At 47.3% G+C, this 19,831-nt stretch overlaps 1 protein-coding gene across 1 annotated transcript; it reads right to left on the bottom strand.

Annotated features, from left to right (window-relative positions):
• Positions 1 to 1,640: 1,640 nt before the first annotated feature.
• On the bottom strand, positions 1,641 to 17,241 carry LOC119164287 (uncharacterized). Its single transcript, XM_075892609.1, has 3 exons — positions 16,932 to 17,241; positions 14,580 to 14,832; positions 1,641 to 3,613 (listed from the first exon to the last, which is right to left on the bottom strand). Exons 2-3 carry the CDS (start codon positions 14,809 to 14,811, stop codon positions 3,471 to 3,473), a joined length of 375 nt encoding a protein of 124 aa, XP_075748724.1. The 5' UTR covers positions 14,812 to 14,832; positions 16,932 to 17,241; the 3' UTR covers positions 1,641 to 3,470.
• Positions 17,242 to 19,831: the final 2,590 nt, after the last annotated feature.

The raw sequence follows: 19,831 nt of genomic DNA, 5'->3' as shown, positions 1-19,831 counted from the left end.
AAATACCACCACGACCGAAATGCCGGACCTCAGTGATCTTTTGAAAGTGTGTTGTGGCTTTCCGAAGCTCCATTTGAATCATCTTCGGGTTCTTCATAGGTATCGTACCTACATTGGTCGGTACCAGAGCCACGGAGACGTTGATAACCCCACTGCAAAGAAAAGAATCAATCGGCCAATCCTTGGCCGGTAAAGATGCTAGTTAAGGAGAAGGCCCTTGGCCGGGCGAAGAAACCGACATCTAAATAGCCTGAGTCGCTTGAACTCAAAAAATCATATGGCACAAACCACAAACAACTGCCAAAAAAGCACTAAAACAACAAAGAAGCAAACGTTAAACTCAAGTGCAATCCCGCCGCCCGTCGTTCAAGCCGTTCCAACCCGTGAGCAGCAGCGCAGAACAGGATCAGCTGCGAGGTATAACGCTATAACTCACGCTGGCGCGCGCTCTTTCCGTCTACTTCTCCTGCTTCGTTCACCACTAATATGTGTGCTCGGTGTGCCCTCTCCCGCTTCTTCGACTTGTCTGGCTGGGATTAAATATTTATGATAGGCGAGGGAACGAGTATGGAGAAAAAAAAAGAGAGAAAGAGAGAAAAACAAAAAGTGGGTTGAAAGAGAAAAGTTATTCAGTGCCACTTTTAGCGCGGCACTCACTATCAGTCGCACAGTTTTCAAGCCCATAAGTACCCGATAAGTGTACAAGAGGACGACCACCCAGTTGGTAAGACCATTGGCCGCGTGATAGCAAGGCCGTCTCCGCCAGCGGCAAGTTGCCTTTTCGCCCACTTAACGTTTTTGCATCCGTATCACAGACAGATATTATGCAAGCGAGTGTTGGAGTATACTTCAAACAGCACATTTAATCGTTCCCCGTACCTTCTGGTGCTCTCTATTTTTTTGGAGAGAGATATGGAAGCAAGTGTGCAGAAAGAGTGCTACAGTTGTTAGAATTACACCCTTTTATTTCCCTGATATGGCCTTGCGGCTATTCCTTCCAAGAGAGAGAGAGAACATAAGTAGAAAGGCAGGGAGGTTAACCACGGCTGATCTTCGGTAGGCTACACTGCACTGGGGAAGGGTAGAGGGGAAAGGAAAGTTATAGAGGAGGAGAAAAAAGGTCACTGACTGGGCTGACGCGTAACAGTTTCACATCACAAACGATGAAACAGGCCGATGTCTTTGAGAAAACGCACCCTTCCAAATATTGTATGTGTACTTATGACACCGCGTAGTACTATACCTCACGTCAAGCTTTCAAAATTACAAAAAGAAAGTGCACTGCAAATTAATTTATTTAGCCAAGTTTTTTTGTCGTGTTTCGAGTAGAACAAACATAACACTTGACAAAAAACTGATGGACCAAACATAACACTTGACAAAAAACTGATGGACCGACATGCGCACAATTTGAGTTCGGCAGTCGCATGTTCACTCGACAGAAAGCTTACGTAGCGCAGCTATCAGGCAGGAGAAATACCGTAATTTAACAAAATGTTCGCAAGGTGTAAGCGTTCTTGGGCACCTAAAAATGAGGCTTCTCTTGAGGGTCGCACTGCAACCATCACAGTGATGTGCTGAGACACGACTGTCACATAAACGCCGCACATCCACTAAAGCAGCAAAAAAAAAAAGAACACTTAAACGAGAACACCTTTTATTTCAAAGCATTAACAGTGACAGTAGGAGCCGGAATGTGAATTCAATTTGGTATCAATTTTACACTTTCTCTTCCTCCAAAAAATTGCTACATTCTTCTGAAAATTCTTATATTGTGTTATGATTTTTTGACATTCATGGCTGTCTATCCGAATTTCGTATCACATGCCAAAATGGAGCGTAATACTTTGTAGTGTTGAAGTAAGTGCTCTATATCGTCTCGGAGCGTCTTTACATAAGTATGTCGTGATGCGAGTTTTTTTTTTGTATCGCAGAAAATACGTATAGTACTGGCTGTGCGTAGTTGAAACTCGTGAATTACGCATTTAACATATATGTTGATTTTTATTTGTTTTATTAAGTTCTGCGTTAATGTAAGTATTACACATGTGGCAGTTTCAGCCTAATTTCAGTTCATTCATATAGCATACAATAATGGATTGGATTTTGTGCAGACGAGTGTACACTCAAAAGTTTGCAGCAAGAACATCAGTTAAAAAAATAGATGTTTACATACACATTTGTTAAACCAGCAAAAATTACTGAACATATTGTTAAAACGATAAACATATGCAATAATACACAAAAATATGTAGAAAATGAAAAATTCACACAGCGTGGTATACGCAGAAAAAATTGTGTAATTCACATAGCAGGAAACAAGGAAATCATAAATAAACAGCAATACACCTAGCTAATAGGTCGAGAAAATGCCTACACAAAGTAAAACAGTAATTCACGTCTGAATGCATAAAGAAGATTGTGATTTAAGCGAATAGGATAGTGTGAGATGCCACAGCGTGAAATTACGGAATAAAGTAATATAGGGCACTTTCCCAAGTAAATTGTCAAAAAAACAAAACACCCCACACTAAACGGTATTAATGACAATGACTCCTTGAGGTAGGTCACGCACTTCTGTTTTATCATCATCTGTGGAGCTCTCTGTGATTAGACGATGACCTGAGAGCTATCAGTCGTTAATTTCTTTTGCGATCAGAGCATGACTTCTCAACGAAGTGTTTATATTTATTCGTGATAGAGCTGGTTCAGTTGAAATATCTATATTTTAAAATTTTTCCTCTACACGGACTCCCCACTTTCTCACTTTGGAAGGTGGCGCATCAACGTGAAACTAGCCCTGTTAGTTTTCTACATTTCTTTTCTCTCTAGGAGTCACATTTTATGCGCAAGCTGCTGTACCCTTATTAACATCTCCCAGCGCCAGAGGGGAGTACCCTCGCTGTATTTTACGTTTCAATAGCACGCAATGCTTATTTATTTATTTACAGAGCGTCTTTAGTTTAAGCTCACGTGTATTTTTCGAAGTTGCCTGCTTTCTATATCCCAATCGTTTAATCCCCCATTCCCTTCCTCCAGTGTAGGATAGCGGACCGAACACTCATCTGATTGACCTTGCTGCCTTTCCTTCCTCTTGATCATCCTCCTCCCAAAGCGTAACTAGCTCAGCCAATCTTATCGGGCAAATATCAAAGATTCCCTCTTCCATAAACGTTGTAGTTTCTGTAGTCATTGGTACAATATCATTGACATACTCTTGTTGACGAACATCATCTACACTGGCGGGTAATGCTTTTCTAGCTAACTAACTGTAATGAAGAAAACGGCGCACTGTCATTGGCATGTGCTCTACTGGGGGAATACAAGAGGAGGCGGTGTAGAACAGCCGGCCCGAATACGAGCGTTGTCTTCTCTCTCTCTTCATTGCAGTAAGCCGCGGATGAACTTTAGCCATTACAGTGCATATGAAGCACAAGTTGTGGCTGAGGTTGCCTTCCTAGTCCAGGCCCCTAACCTGCGACGCCATTCTCTAGTTTCCGTTGTCTCCTGTGCCAACACAGGCTCACCATCCAGGTGGCTGTAAAGACAGCGTTGGTGACGGCAAACGCCACGTAAAGAGGATTGTACGATCCGATGACGTCTCGTGCGTGGCCTGCGAGAGTGAAACGCCACGAGTCATAAATTTTGACTTGAGAAAAGCGTACGACTCTGGCCTCAGGCTCAAGTGCATTACAACGATAGTTATAGCGCGAGAACAAAACGACGACACAGAGACAAGAAGGACACGAAAGACACGAGCGCTCGTGTCTTTCGTGTCCTTCTTGTCTCTGTGTCGTCGTTTTGTTCTCGCGCTGTAACTATCATCATGTCATACCAACTAGCCCAAGCTGCCACACTTCTAAGTTGTATTACAACGTTTCGGTCGCACATGAAAACAAGGCATCCAATGGAGCCAGGCCCGTAGGAAGGAGGGGGAGGGGTCTAGAAGCCCAGACATCGCCTCCCCTGAAATTCGGATGGTGCGGAGTGCTTTACCGAGAATTGGTGTTTTTCAAGGCCTTCGACAAGTACCGAATACCCCTGATAAAAACCGTTGGCTACGGGCCTGCAGATGGAGCTCTTCGTTTAACGAGAGGCCCAAAAGAAAAACTTGGGAACGCTTGAGCTTCGTCACAAAGAGTAGAAGAACGCGATGGTGTGTTCGGACACCGTTCCTTTAGTCGTCTTATTCGCATGCCATGCTTCGTTTTACAGTGAACACCTAAACCTTGGAGAGAGGAAAGGAACGTCTGTGGGTGTAATTTGGTGGTTTAAAGTGTTGTGGTTAAGTATCCACTACAAGGGGTGTAGCAGCTTGTGCATGCGCAAGCGGGGGAGGGGTGAAGAGTGCCCTCCTTTTACACATATATCGAAATAAAGAGAGACAGATCTTCATTAGCGCTCAGTCTGATGAGATATTTAATACACAGAGTGGGAACTGGTTTAGCAGAAAAAGTTTGTTCACTCTTACGTAGCATACGCTGGGACAGCTCTGTATGCGCTTGTGAGGCGTATAACTCTACGAGGAAAGCTCTTTTATATATTCACCACACAACTTTATGGTTGAGTAATGTCACCGTGGCCTTCCAGCAGCCGTACCAAAAGTATAGATTTGTATTATTCATTGAAATTTCGTTAATGTCCAAAAGCTGCGCACTGTCCAGAAAGTTCACGATGCGTCTGAGAGGATTTGCATTCCGGTACCTACTTGAGAACGGCCGCTTCTTGTTGAGCCACGCTCTGCAGGACCCCACTCAAATTTACCATACCATACCATACCATACCATACCATACCATACCATACCATACCATACCATACCATACCATACCATACCATACCATACCAATAACTACATTTTAAAGCGAATCGTGTTTGATTGATCCGTAAAACGTTAGCTGGTTTCCGCCTGCATACTTGCGTCGTTGAAGATGTAAAGTTCAGGCCAGCTAGAACAGCATCAGAGCATGACACCATGTTCTAAATTTATAGAGCCCGAGCTGAGCGGTAGCCTCCTCTGCAGTGCTGGCGCGCAAAGCATGAAAGCATCGCATAGGTGGGCTGCACCACAGAAAGCCTATACAGTGCGTGGTTGTGAGACACGGAGGGCAACCTTGGCAGCAAATGCAGTGGACCAATTTCAATATATAATTGCGTGATTACTGGGATGAAGGAAAATATCGCCTCACTTGTTGGTTCCCAGTGTGCAGCTGACAATGACCATATGCCTAAAAGTAGGAGGGAGGAACTCCACCCCCTAGCTTTTCCTTTTGGGGTAGATCGCTTCCCCTTGCACCCGTTAGATACGCCAACTACGCCATGATTTATTATACTGAGATTCAGCGAGGTATACCACTGAGTGTTTATTAGAAAACACGCAGAGCTGTACGATTGGTGCTGTTGCCGTTGAATATTTATACCTAAGCGCTTCGTAATGGGTGTGCCTGTAAACCATCCACTCGTTTTGCGTTATCCACTTGTGGCGCCAGTTACAATTCTGCGCTTATTACACGCAATGTTACATATAGTAATGGCATTCCTCACACTACGTTGAGCCCGTATGGGTTTTCGTTTTTTTTTACAAATCATTTGCATCCATTGGCATGGCTCTGTGGTATATAACTCTTGACTGCCACGCGGAGGACCTTTGTTCGAATCTCACTCGAATAAGAAGTAATGTTTCATCTAGATCTATCTTAATTTTTCGCTCACGGGTAGGGCCGATTTTCCGATCAGAACCAGTGACGCCGATGCGGCAGTAGAAGCAGGCATTCCTTCAAAACGAGCTTCAAATATTGCCAGACTCCTGTAATTACTTGACGTCCGTGTCACAGTTTTTGCCGTAACGACAGTTACTAAGGAACTCGAGCGTGTGATAGCCATACCGTGGTGACTTTCGTGCTAAACTATGGCAGCACTCCAGTTCTGAGATCCTAGTCAATATATATTGAGGCTGTAATTAGAACTACTGCAGCGCCTCAATCCGCTGTAGTGGTGTAGCGGTTACAATGCTCCGTACTGAACCGAAGGTCGCTGGTTCGATGCCGGTCACGGTGGTCACCTTTCGATGGAGACGATATGCTAGACGGCCGTGTACTGTGTGACGAAGGAGCACGTGAACGTTTACGAAATTTCAGGAGCCCTCCTCTATACTGCGCGGCTTATAATCAAATCGTGGTTTCGACACCTAAGGTTACAATTACGGTACCCCGACTGAAGCCTCTCTTCACCAGCACAAGATACTGGAACTCAATATGAAGAAGTATGCAGCTTCTTCATAGTAGCAGCGAAACAATTCTACGAGGTCTCTCGCCTGTAAAAGGATTTCATGGGGAAATCCTTAGAACTGATGCATTAAAGCCACTTGGCCCGGTTACACCGTGCTCTTCAGACCCACTTTCTAATATTCTGTCACCCCATCCGGCGCAAACGGCCGTCTCCATAGCTTAAAGCAGACGTTAAAGCAAACGTTCAATATGAACACACGACGCGTTGTGTTCGAGCGTTACACCGTCCAAAAATGCCCGCGCTTAGTTTAAGAAAAAAAAAAGTATGGGAGAAAAGTTGAGGTAGTAGAAGAAATGAGATTAACATTGCCTTTGGCCTGCACTACATTGCATGGATTATCAGTCATGCCGAAGGACCCTTTTTTATTTATTGCGTAAGCTCGCCTTACGGCATCAACACATATTTTACAGCTGCATTTCTTCCATGCATGAAGTCTAGGAAGAACCTATGGTCGTGCCTGAGTTTGCACGAAACATTTGCTAGCTGTATAAAAGGTGTTATGTAAACTACATGATAATTGGCTATGAATATGCCTGAACTTTGTACATCGTTACCATTTCGCGACTAAGGAAAATTGTTCAACAACACTTTTACGAGATGCCTCACAATGGGACAAATAAAGGAGTGATCCGGGAAATTACTGTACGTCATTAAGAGCTCCGAAATAAGCACAACCAATCAAGTTATCATGTGCACAGAGGCAGGCGTAAGTGTCAAGTTCTTATCAAATTTATTACCAACTGTCACACCTGTCCCGTTTATTAGGGAGGCGATCGCCGGGCTAATTCCAAGAGCCGAAGTATCGGCCCCCCGAACCGCACCACGAAAGCGTGGACAATTTAGAAGTGGTCCTTATTGGTGCGCCAGCGGACGCCGGCTGTGGCCCAAAGAACAAGACAGAGCCGAGAGTTGATAAACAAACAAAATTATATTCTCATTAACGGCAGATCAAAAGCAATACACACGTATGCACACTCCACAATAGTTACATACAATACGTCACCAAGCAGACAATGTACTACACAGTACAATCAACCACACTTGAAACAACGGACACAGACAACAATACGCACTACAATGCAGTCGCATGCATTGAACAACCAAGACACTTAAAGACTAAAGAGATGTAAAACCTATTCAGTCCAAAGTCCTTGGAACAAAAGTCTGAATGATACTCTTCCGAGAATCACTCACTCAAAGTCCAGCGTTGCTGTCGTTCCGCAGCTCTCGAAGTTCTCTCCCAGGAAACCTCCCGTCTTCAATTGGCCACTCTTCAAACTTCAACTTCTTCGCCGGAACACGTCGGCTTCACACTCGCAGCGGTTGCCACGGGTCTTCGCTCGTTAGCGGTAAACACACACTCTTGCCTGTAGCTCGAGCCGTCCCTACGGACCACAAACTTCGCCGACTACACGGCGGACTCTCTACGCACTCTGGCGCTCACTTCCGTCTCCTCCTGATTTCTCGTCTCGGCTGCTCGGTTAAATACCTTGCGCGCGACTTTCCAAATGTTTCTCGTCATTTCGTCGGCGCGATACGCAGCGAAGGCTGGGGAGAGGCACGAGACGGTTCGACTGCCCTCTCCCGAGGATGATTCACTCGGTCTGACCCCGCCTCCTTCGTTCTAGAAAAATCGCGGTCTTGCTGGGCCGCCGATGTGGGGTGAGGAGGATCGTCTGCGAAGCCGTGCTTCTGCGGGGAGAGCGCGCGCCCGGGAGCCCTGGATGTTTGCTTTCTTTTTTTTTCTTTTTACCTCGCGGCGTTTCTGCCGCCCGTTGTCGCAAGGATTTGGCGGCGCGCTCTTGTTTAGCGCTTGTTCTGTGACACTGCCCCCCACTTTAAGAATATTATCTCATAATATTCAAAACCACACAAACGAGCGCGAACAGTCACCACACATTCTCACAGACTGTAACACAATCCGTCGCTCATGACACTTCACATTCACAATATATCACGCAATACAATCTTACATTGTAGTTCAATTCCACAACACATGAAATATAACCACAGGCACATGAGTACAACACTCCACCACAAATTCCCAACTATACAAATGTACAAAGTTCATTCATTGCAACAATTGTACAATACATCACATCACATCACCGGAACAAACATTTTGATTCGCTCGACACTGGATAACACAATAACAACACAGCCTATTGCATTCACTACTGTCAGACCCTTCCAAAACATTCAAACTCGGCTAAGGTAGTCGGCACCAACGTTCTCGCTTCCCTTGATGTGCTCGACTCGGAACTGATACTCTTGCAGAAGCAAGCTCCACCTCAACACTCTGCTGTTGAGCTGTTTAGCCTGTTTTATGTATTGGAGAGGCTGGTGGTCAGTTTGGACCAAGAAAGGAACTCCGTAGAGATAAATATTAAACTTCTGTATCCCCCACACCAGGGCTAGACATTCTCTTTCGATGGTGCTGTAGGATGATTCCCGGGGAAGTAGTTTCCGACTGGCGTAGGCTATGGGATGGAGGGTCCCTTCGTGTGACTGCAAGAGCACAGCCCCAAGGCTGGTGTCGGAAGCGTCGGTGCGGAGGATGAATTCCTTGGTTAAGTCTGGGAGGCGGAGCACGGGAGGGTTCGAGATACATTCCTTGAGTTTCGCAAATGCTTTCTCGTGTGTCGTCGTCCATTTTACTAAGTTGCTTTCACCCTTCTTGATCAGTTCTGTGAGAGGGGCGCTGATCTCGGCATAATTTGGAATGAACTCCCGGTAATAGCTGGTCAACCCGAGAAAAGCGCGTACCTGTCGCTTCGTTTTTGGGGCGGGTGCAGCTTGGATTTTGTCAAGAGTCTTTCCCAGTGGAGCAAGCATGTTTTGTCCAATGTGATGACCCAGGAAATCAATCTCTTTCATTCCCAACTCACACTTGCTCGGTCTCACGGTCAACCCGGCAGCCTGAATTCGAGCGAAGAGTTGTCTGAGAGTGGATAGGTGTTCCTCCCAGGTCGTGCTTGTTATGAGTACGTCGTCGTAGTAATGTTCAACGCCCGGGATTCCCTCAGTGACTAGTCGCATCAGCCGGGCGAACACGGCGGGTGCCGTTTTGATCCCGAAAGGCATGTAGCAAAACTGGTAGAGACCGGATTTTGTCGAAAACGCAGTTTTAGGTCTCGACTGCTGGGAGAGTGGGATTTGCCAGTAGCCCTTAACGAAATCTAACTTAGAGAAGTATCTTTTGTTTGTGGCACTGGCAAAAACGGCATCTGCCCTAGGCATGGGCTCTGCATCTGCTATCATGAGGTTGTTCAGGCGCCGGAAATCGACTACAAACCGCTTGGTTTTGTCTGGTTTGTCCACAAGCAACACTGGGGAATTATAGGGCGATTTCGAGACTTCAATTATGCCCAGTGTTTTCATTTGCTGTACCTCGGCCTCGATGTCTTTAGTCGTAGCAAAAGGTAACGGGTACTGTTTGACGTGGACTGGGGACTCCGTCACGGTCTCGAGGTGGCACTCCACCCAATCTGTCTTGCCCGGGACATTCGAAAATATTTTAGAGTGCACTTTCATGGTTTTCTCCAACTCCTCCTTTTGTTGGTCCGTCAAACTTGGGCAGATCTTGACGTCAGTAATCCCTTCTGTCTGCACGAACTCCGGCACCGGTAGTTCCTGTTCATCTCCATTGTCAATAACCCCTACGATGGCTTGGCATTGATGTGGCGCATCTTGGTTCGTTTCCCGCTCCGCATACTTCTTCAGCAAATTGGCATGGAAAATTTTCGGCCCACCCGGCGTCTTTATGGAGTAATCGAAGTCCCCAATTTTCGCCTGCACTTCGAAGGGCCCCTTCCAATGCAGCAAGAGTTTATTTTTGTCAGTTGGGAGCAGGATGAGAACCTTATCTCCTGGTTGGAATACTCTATTCCTTGATTTTCGATTGTAGTGCTTAGCGTAGCGTACTCCCGCCCTTCGGAGTTCTTCGTGAGCTAGGCGGCACGTCTCTTCTAGACGATTTCGGAGATCCAATACGTACTGATAGGTTGTCTTCAGCTCATCGTCCAGCTCTTGGTTCGTCCAAACTTCCTTTAAGATCGCCAGGGGTCCCCGGACATGTCGGCCGTACAGAAGCTCGAACGGTGAAAAGCCGAGACTTGCCTGGGGAACCTCTCTGTACGCGAACAGCAACGGACCGAGGAATCTGTCCCAGTTTTTTGGTTTCTCCGCACACATTCTTTTGAGCATAGTCTTCAGGGTGCCATTAAATTTTTCCACCATCCCGTTGGCCATTGGGTGGTAAGGGGTGGTATGGAGCTGGCGCACCGATAGAAGTCGTGCCACTTCCTTCATTAACTCCGACGTGAAATTCGAGCCCCGATCACTTAGGATTTCCCTCGGTACACCAAAACGGGAGAACATCTCCACGAGGGCCTCTGCGACTCGTTCGGTCTCTATGCCAGGTAGTGCAACTGCCTCCGGATAGCGCGTGGCGCAATCGACGAGAGTCAGGATATAGCGGTTTCCTTGACCAGATGGAGGTCGGATAGGGCCCACTATATCAATAGCTACCCTTTTAAAGGGGGTGTCTATGACGGGGGACTGGCCGAGTGACACGTGTGGCACCCTTCCTTTTGGCACAGTTCGCTGGCAGATGTCGCAAGACGCCACGAACCGTTTCACGTCGGCTGTGACACCGGGCCAGAAAAATTCTTCCTGAATTCTGTCCTTGGTTTTCTCGGCCCCCAGGTGCCCAGCCATTATCCCATCGTGGGCTAGCTTCATAACAGCCTCTCGGCGGTTCTTCGGCACCAAGAGCTGTCGTATCCGCCGACCACTCCTCTCCGTATAGTACCTGTAGAGCAGTCCATCTTCCTGCTTGAACATTATCGCGCATTTACTATTACGGCATCTGAGGTCCTTGTCAATTTGCGCAAAGCAGGGTTTTAAAGACTCGTCTTGGATTTGTTCCTCGGCATAGCTGAAGCTCGGGTCCTCTTCGGAATTGGGTGCAGGGAGGGGCTGGAATGGCTTCGACTGGGCTTTATTCTGTGCTCGGGTTGCAACTGCGACTACGTCCTCGTCGGCCGTGGCTGATTGCTCGTGAGGGTTTGCAATCGATGGTGGATCGATTTCTGGGTCCTCTTCCAGTGGTTCGGGTTGGTCTGGCGAACGGGCGCCCTCGATGTTCCCCACGATTACGTCATACAATGGATCATCCATGCAGAAAGCAGAAACAATTCCACTGTAGAAGGGCGTCTCGATCTTGACCTTGGCCTCAGGCAGCCTCATGACCGAACGGTCGACAGTGTAAATCAGGCTGGTCTGGCCTGTGAGTTCATCGTCGCGGACTAGGTCTCTTCGTACTATTACAGTGGAGCACCCAGTGTCTCTTAAAACGTCTACACGCCTTCCCGCCACTTTTCCAGCCATCACAGGCATTCCCTTCGTAGCACCCGTTTGTTGTTTTGCCAATACAGCACCCACAATAGGGATTTTCTCCCCATTTTTCAACTCTACGAAACCATCGGTGACGTCATCAACGGTTTTTGGTGCCACTTGTGCACAGGATACCTGGTGAGTTTGACTCGCTCCGTTACGACATGCGTCTGCCTTGTGCCCAGTCTGACCACATTTGAAACATTTTACAACCGTAGGGCTCGTGAAGTTAGTTCGGCAGTGGTTAGCACGGTGACCCACTCGGTTACACAGAAAACATCGCGGAATGTTCTCCGGTGCACGCTTCTTTTCCTCGGGAGCCGATTTCTTCGAATCCTCGGGACACTCCTTCTTGACTTTGGCCAAATTAGTGCCACCTTGCGCTTCCAAGAATTGATCAGCTAATTCAAGCATGTCTTCAAGTGACTTAGCTCTCCTCTCTTTCAAGTACAGCGACAGGCTTGGGTGGCAACTAGTAAGAAATTGTTCTCTAATTAGGAGCTCTCTAAGCTCATCGTACTCCTGCGCTGTCCCTGAAAGTTCAATCCATCTGTCGAAATAATGGCAAAGTCGGGCGGCATACTGCGTAGCCGTCTCACCATCAGCTGGCTTTCCTGTCCGAAATCTGTCCCGGAATCCTTCTACAGTAAATCTAAATCGCTTCAGCAAAGCAGCTTTCACCTTTGCGTAGTTGGCTGCATCGGTCGGCGTCAGCCTACCGTACACACTGAGCGCTTCACCACTCAAGCAGGTACTTAAAGCAGTTGCCCATTGATGTTCCGGCCAATTCTGGCTCTTCGCAATCGTCTCAAATCGGTGAAGGTACGCGTCAAGGTCGTCCTTCCTTTCATCAAACGCTACGAGCAGCTTGCTTGGGTTCAAGCGGAAGCCGTGATCTTCCCGTTCGCTGCTTTCAACTCTAGCTTGGACGGGAGTTTCGCTTCGCTGTTGCAAACGGAGCCGCTCGAGTTCCATCTCGTGCTGACGCTGCCGTTCCCTTTCCTCTCTTTCTTCTTTCGCCCTCTCAGCTGCCAGTCTTTCTTTCTCCAGCTCCAGCTTCAATTGCAGCTCTCTTTCTTCTTTCAGCTGTCGCTCTTTTGCCTCTCTTTCTTCTTTCAGCTGTCGCTCCTTTGCTTCTCTTTCTTCTCTCGCCCTTTCGGCTGCCAACTTTTCTCTCTCCAGCTCCAACTTCAATTGCTGCTCTCGTTCTTCCTTCAGCTGTCGCTCTTTTGCCTCTCTTTCTTCTCTCGCCCTTTCAGCGGCCAGCCTTTCTCTCTCCAACTCAGCTGCCTTTTCTTCCTTGGCCCTCTCTGCCGCCAACCTCTCTCTTTCCAGCTCGGCTGCTTTTTCTTCTTTGGCTCTCTCTTTTTCTTCTTTTTCCTTCTGGGTGACCCACTTCCGTAGTTCGGCGCCAGAAAGACCCATCTTTTCACCAAGAGCAACTAACTTTCCGAGATCCATTGTGTCTCGCAAATAAAACCTTGCCGTGTGCAAAAAATATCTGCCTAAATCGGTCTATCAGAACACTCCCCTGCACTCGTTAACGAGAACACTGAACAACACACAAAATCGTTCCGATAGCACTATCAATAACTCGAGGCTCTTTCTCACTTCTTTGGACACACTGTGCACCAAAAGGTCCTATGTCGCGGACGCCAGTTTAATTGTCACACCTGTCCCGTTTATTAGGGAGGCGATCGCCGGGCTAATTCCAAGAGCCGAAGTATCGGCCCCCCGAACCGCACCACGAAAGCGTGGACAATTTAGAAGTGGTCCTTATTGGTGCGCCAGCGGACGCCGGCTGTGGCCCAAAGAACAAGACAGAGCCGAGAGTTGATAAACAAACAAAATTATATTCTCATTAACGGCAGATCAAAAGCAATACACACGTATGCACACTCCACAATAGTTACATACAATACGTCACCAAGCAGACAATGTACTACACAGTACAATCAACCACACTTGAAACAACGGACACAGACAACAATACGCACTACAATGCAGTCGCATGCATTGAACAACCAAGACACTTAAAGACTAAAGAGATGTAAAACCTATTCAGTCCAAAGTCCTTGGAACAAAAGTCTGAATGATACTCTTCCGAGAATCACTCACTCAAAGTCCAGCGTTGCTGTCGTTCCGCAGCTCTCGAAGTTCTCTCCCAGGAAACCTCCCGTCTTCAATTGGCCACTCTTCAAACTTCAACTTCTTCGCCGGAACACGTCGGCTTCACACTCGCAGCGGTTGCCACGGGTCTTCGCTCGTTAGCGGTAAACACACACTCTTGCCTGTAGCTCGAGCCGTCCCTACGGACCACAAACTTCGCCGACTACACGGCGGACTCTCTACGCACTCTGGCGCTCACTTCCGTCTCCTCCTGATTTCTCGTCTCGGCTGCTCGGTTAAATACCTTGCGCGCGACTTTCCAGATGTTTCTCGTCATTTCGTCGGCGCGATACGCAGCGAAGGCTGGGGAGAGGCACGAGACGGTTCGACTGCCCTCTCCCGAGGATGATTCACTCGGTCTGACCCCGCCTCCTTCGTTCTAGAAAAATCGCGGTCTTGCTGGGCCGCCGATGTGGGGTGAGGAGGATCGTCTGCGAAGCCGTGCTTCTGCGGGGAGAGCGCGCGCCCGGGAGCCCTGGATGTTTGCTTTCTTTTTTTTTTCTTTTTACCTCGCGGCGTTTCTGCCGCCCGTTGTCGCAAGGATTTGGCGGCGCGCTCTTGTTTAGCGCTTGTTCTGTGACACCAACGCAGTTCTTCTACCTAATTTTGTGCAATTTATTTAGGAATATCGAGGTCTATTGTGGTGTGTAAAAACTATAATCACATGTATAACTCTGCTGACTTCTTAAAGTTATGTTTAGTAACGAATAAAGAGAGGGTTTCTCACCAATGAGGGCTGGCCTCGCAAGGCAAACGATGCCGGCTATGAAGTTCGTGATGCCGAGACTGAGTGACAGCGAATGTTGGTCAAACAGCTCGGCAATCATGACGGTGCAGGCGAATATTCGGCCCCCGGACGTCAAGCCGGTGAAGAAGCAGCTGGCAAGGAGGAGCCAGTATTTCTTCGTAAGTGCCAACACAGCCATGGCGGCTGCTTGGACGGCGAAGCTCCACAGCATCAAGGCTTCACAGCTTAGCACCTGTTTTGAATGGAAAATGTAGGACTTACGCGGCAACAAAGACGGCCAATTTGTGAGCTAAGCTCATACGGCAGCTAAGTGGTCGCGCTGCTGGAAGTGGTTTAGATTCCTGGCCCTGGTGCCCGCATTTCAACCAGGGTTCCAGGGTTATATACGTGAAGCTCCACAAGTAATCGATTACTTGTAATCAATTACATTTTCTCGTAACTTTTCAATATAATCGGTTATTTTTTCGAAGATGTAACGTCCCGGGTGATTCCGTTACATTTATTTGTACCTGCTTGCCTGTAATCCGTTACATCCCCCCCCCCCCCAAAAAAAAAAAGTCGAGTTGTAACCAGCCTTTTACGGCAGGTCTCGCCCCAAAAATATGAGGCCGCTCTGTAGGAACCCCTCATTCTGTAAGAGGTACCCTACAGAGCCTAATTTTCCACCTTTTCCTAGGCCTTACCAGCAATGTCTTACCCAAGTGCCAGAAACGGCGAATAGTGACGCTTCATGCTATGAAGTTCATGGAAGATACATGTATATCGAAGGACCGGGAAACTACGAGCTCGCACGCCAGGTGTTCCCTTATTATGAAACAACCCTTTCCTTCAGAGCATGCGTGGAGTGTTCGCTGCTGCAGCGGACCTTTTGAAGAAACCTGAAAGATTCAGTGACGACAACATTGAAAAATAATTAACTTGAATTGAATGTTAACAACGTCTAACACTATATGACACAAGCCACAGTAAGCCTCCCAGCTTTCACGTAAGCCTCCCGCCTTTTCTTTACTGCACAAGCCATAGTAGTAACGCAAAAGTAATTGATCACTTTTCTGTGATTGTTCGTTTAGTTACTTTTTAGGAGCTGTAATTGGCCACTGTATTGAATTACATCTCAAAGAAAGTAACTGAAAGTGTAATCGGTTACCCGGTTTTTCTAACACGCGCAAGTTTAATTTCAACGCGCGCGAAAGGCGAGGACATCCGTGTACACAGAGTTAAGGGCACGTTAGAGACCGCCAGTACAGTTCAAATTAACGTGGGGTTCCACACTGCAACATCCTTCATAATAATGTCATTATGACCCGTAAAATCACGTGATTAAATATTTTTGATTCAGAGAAAGGTTTCGTACAAATTGGTGCGAAAGAACTGGCAAACCACTTATCGCTGAGGGGCTTGCATGACTTAAGGTAAAAAATTATCTTCAAACATTTACATGGTCCCATCTATAAGCAACGTCCATACCGAGGTTCAACTACTCTCAACGAATGTTCACCTGGTCCATCCCCCTCAGCGGCGGTGTTCCCTTCAACACATAAACTTCGGAGGCGCGTCAAGCACCGCGTGTTAATTCAAATCGCTTGAAATGCAGTGTGCACCTTCGTGCCGGTTTTTTGAGTGGATAATTAGCGGTTATTTCACTTCACTGCGCTGAATGTTCTTGCAGAGAATCGCTTTGCTAAAAACACTGCCATGTTCGACGACCGTTCACGAGCCGCGCATTCGAGAACCAACGACACGGTTATTGTTTTTTTTAATCTACACAAATACTATCAAAAAGCTATCTGCGTATGCATTTGAGCCTAATATTTTATTGTTTTTATGCAAATATTGAAGCTGGCCGATGGCAGAATAACTATAGTCACTCACACGCTAATTAATATTATTTTCTGATACTCAGAACAACACAATTCTTTACTTTCTTGGAATGCAATACTGAGTACCTTCGAATCCTGCCGTGTGAATGACGCAATTGCAGACAGTGCATCATAATGTCCCTCTCAAAGAAATATTTCAATCGCAATTTGCCCCGCCGTGATGGTCTAGAGGCTAAGGTTCTCCGCTGCTGACCCGCAGGTCGCGGGATCGAATTCCGGCTGCGGCGGCTGCATTTTCGATGGAGGCGAAAATGCTGTTGGCCCGTGTGCTCAGGTTTGGGTCCACGTTAAAGAACCTCAGGTGGTCGAAATTTCCGGAGCCCTCCACTGCGGGCGTCTCTCATAATCATATGGTAGTTTTCAATCAATAATCAATCGGGATTTGTAGAGATCTTTGTCAATTTCTTTTGGGATGCGCGCAGTGCGAGAAATACTCATGCATGTTGCTTACCTTGGTGTCCAAGAGAAGACCAGTGCCCACTCGCGAAACCAAGTCTCCGATCGCGCTCGCGGTGACCAGCGCAACCGCCTTGTATCCAGCGAGACCGTTGTCTGTGCCAAAGTCCACGGCGGTCAGCAGGAACGATGAGAGCACGAAGATGGACACAGCTCGCGACGCCGCGACGTGCAGGAACGGCACTGATGCCAGCGACAAGAGGCTGCGCACAAGTTTCCTCGATGCGCTCTCGTTTACTCTCAGCAGCGGATCCAGCTCATCCGTATGTTTGTCTGCCGCTGACCTGGCAGACAGAAACAGATATTATTCAAAAGAAACTTGGGAAGGTGCGAAAAGACGTTCTGAGAAATTTTACAAACACACAGTGTTTACAAATGTCACAAGAAAATTAGACGACGCGAACCATTGGAGAAGAAAAATTGGCAGATTCCCCAGTGGGAATCGATGATATCCGAACCCCGAATGAGAAATGTTGATATGTCATTTTAAAATCAGCACAACGTTACGAGGTGGAGGTAAATTTATTAAACTCATGTACGAACTCATGTATGGCAAATGATGCCGTGCATGAGTTCGGTGTCATGATTATCATGTTTGGATGTGTTGATTACCTTCGTCATCTATTCACGTCACGTGATACCAAATTTAGTATATGTGGAGCTAGCTAACCGGCCGCGTGCAGGCTATGAGCAATTCATGTTGTCATGTTCTTACATGACATGCCTATCAGGATTATGTTTGCACCAGTCATATTTCGTCATCCATTGACGTCACGTAACGCCAAATTTGGTATACGTGGAGCTGGCAAAATAACCGTGAGAGCATCATGAAGGGTCAAATATACTCTAATGTAGCGTTCGCGCGCGCGCACGCTGGGCACAGCGATGCAACTTTTGCAAAACGCAAGCACTCTATAGTCTGACGCCAGGCGCGACCAGCGTCCGTCGGCACGGCCCGATGGCAACTGGCGCCAAATGCAACATGCTGCATTTCGCGCCGATGCGCTCCCTTTTTTCGTGACGGAGGGACGCCGGACGCGCTGAAACGCGCATGCGTCAAAGCAACGCAGCCTGACACGTGCCTGCGAGTATATGCAACACCACCTAGACTATTGTCAATAGTCTAGGTGGTGTTGGTATATGGCAGGACCGGCGCCTGGCGTGGCAACACCGGCGTGACGCGACGAAATGAACGCCGGCGAGTACGCGCACCGCGACACGACGAAAGGTATTGGCGCCTTGACTGTGGCATGTAGTCATGTTCTCCCATCACACGCATCTCATTATTATCATGTTTGCACCAGTCACAAACCTTCGTCATCCATTGGCGTCACGTAATACAAAATTTTCCATATGTGAAGCTAGCGAAACGGCCGCGAGCGCATTATCAGTGTGGCATGGTGTCATGTTGTTACATGACACGCATCTCATAATTATCATGTTTGGATGTGTCATTTACCCATGTACTCCGTTCGCGTCACGTAATACCGAGTTTGGTACATGTGAAGCTAGCGAAACGGCCGCGAGCGTATCATGAGTGTAGCATGTAGTCATGCTGTTACATGACACACATCTCATGTTTATCATGTTTGCATCAGTATCATACATTCGTAATCCATTCACGTCACGTAATACCAAATTTGGAATAAGTGAAGCTAGTGAAAAGGCCGCCAGCGCATCATGAGCGTGGCATGTAGTCATGTTGTTACATGACACGCATCTCGTGATTATCATGTTTCCACCAGTCACATACATTCGTCATCCATTTCACGTCACGTAATACCAAATTTGGAATAAGTGAAGCTAGTGAAACGGCTGCCAGCGCATCATGAGCGTGGCATGTAGTCACTTTGTTACATAACACGCATGTCGTGATTTTCATGTCAGGGTCTGTGGCTTGTGATCACCATGCAATCATGTCATACCATATCAGTTTTGCAACATGCTATGTGAACGGAGCCACCGCAAGAGCTGCAGGACCATTAAAGGTAAATCATAACATTCATGGCATACATGTCATGATTTTCATGTTATGATTAGTGAAATATGTTTTTCATAGAGTCATGTTATGCCATTCCAAGTTTGGTATCGACACCATTATCGAAACGGCCAGGAGAGCTAAAGGTCGTAGGCGGCTACATAGATAGATGGATAAATAGATAGATAGATAGATAGATAGATAGACAGATAGATAGATAGATGGATAGATAGATACGCTAAAAGTCACCAAAGTTCGCTAAGTAATATTCGCATTTAATAAGCCAAAGGAGAGTGCGTCAACTCGCAACTAATGTTGAATTCCAATGGCAGATCGCGAGCGCTGTGCCGGATTGCAAATGATGCGCGCAGATCCGAGCGGCATTGCTGTCGCTAAATCTGCGATTGGAACGCGCGCGTCTCCACCAAAAAGGATTAAAGAAAAATTGCTTGGTCTCGACGGGAGCTGTTGGTGAGCGGAAATCTAGAGATGGAGCACGAGAGGGTGCGAGGTAGTGCGAAGCGTTTTCCGGACATCCATCGGTGATTGGATGAAAGGTGGGCGCACAGGATACGTCACTCGAACTTCCGGTCGAATCCGCCTATTTCGGCGGAGCGAGAATTGTTGCTCCACGGAGCAATCTGTGATCGGCGCTTGTTCTCAATCTGCCACAGGAAGACACAATTCACGCTCCCAGTCCGCCTTTAGAATGTGATTGCTCCGCGTCAGGGACGAGACGGTGACAAGACGGAGGTTCAGTGACGAGACGGAGGCTGCGTAGGTCTGTGCGCAGTGGTCACCACAAACTCATCATCATCATCATCATGACGACTACGTCCACTGCAGGACAAAGGCCTCTCCCATGTTCCACCAGTTTACTCGGCCCTGTGCTTGCTGCTGCCAATTTATACCAGCAA

The sequence above is a fragment of the Rhipicephalus microplus genome, chromosome 1 (genome assembly GCF_043290135.1).
Source record: "Rhipicephalus microplus isolate Deutch F79 chromosome 1, USDA_Rmic, whole genome shotgun sequence".
NCBI classification, from domain to species: Eukaryota; Metazoa; Arthropoda; class Arachnida; order Ixodida; family Ixodidae; genus Rhipicephalus; species Rhipicephalus microplus.
The sequence above is the reverse complement of the archived record's forward strand: the minus strand, read 5'-3'. Positions and strand labels throughout refer to the sequence as shown.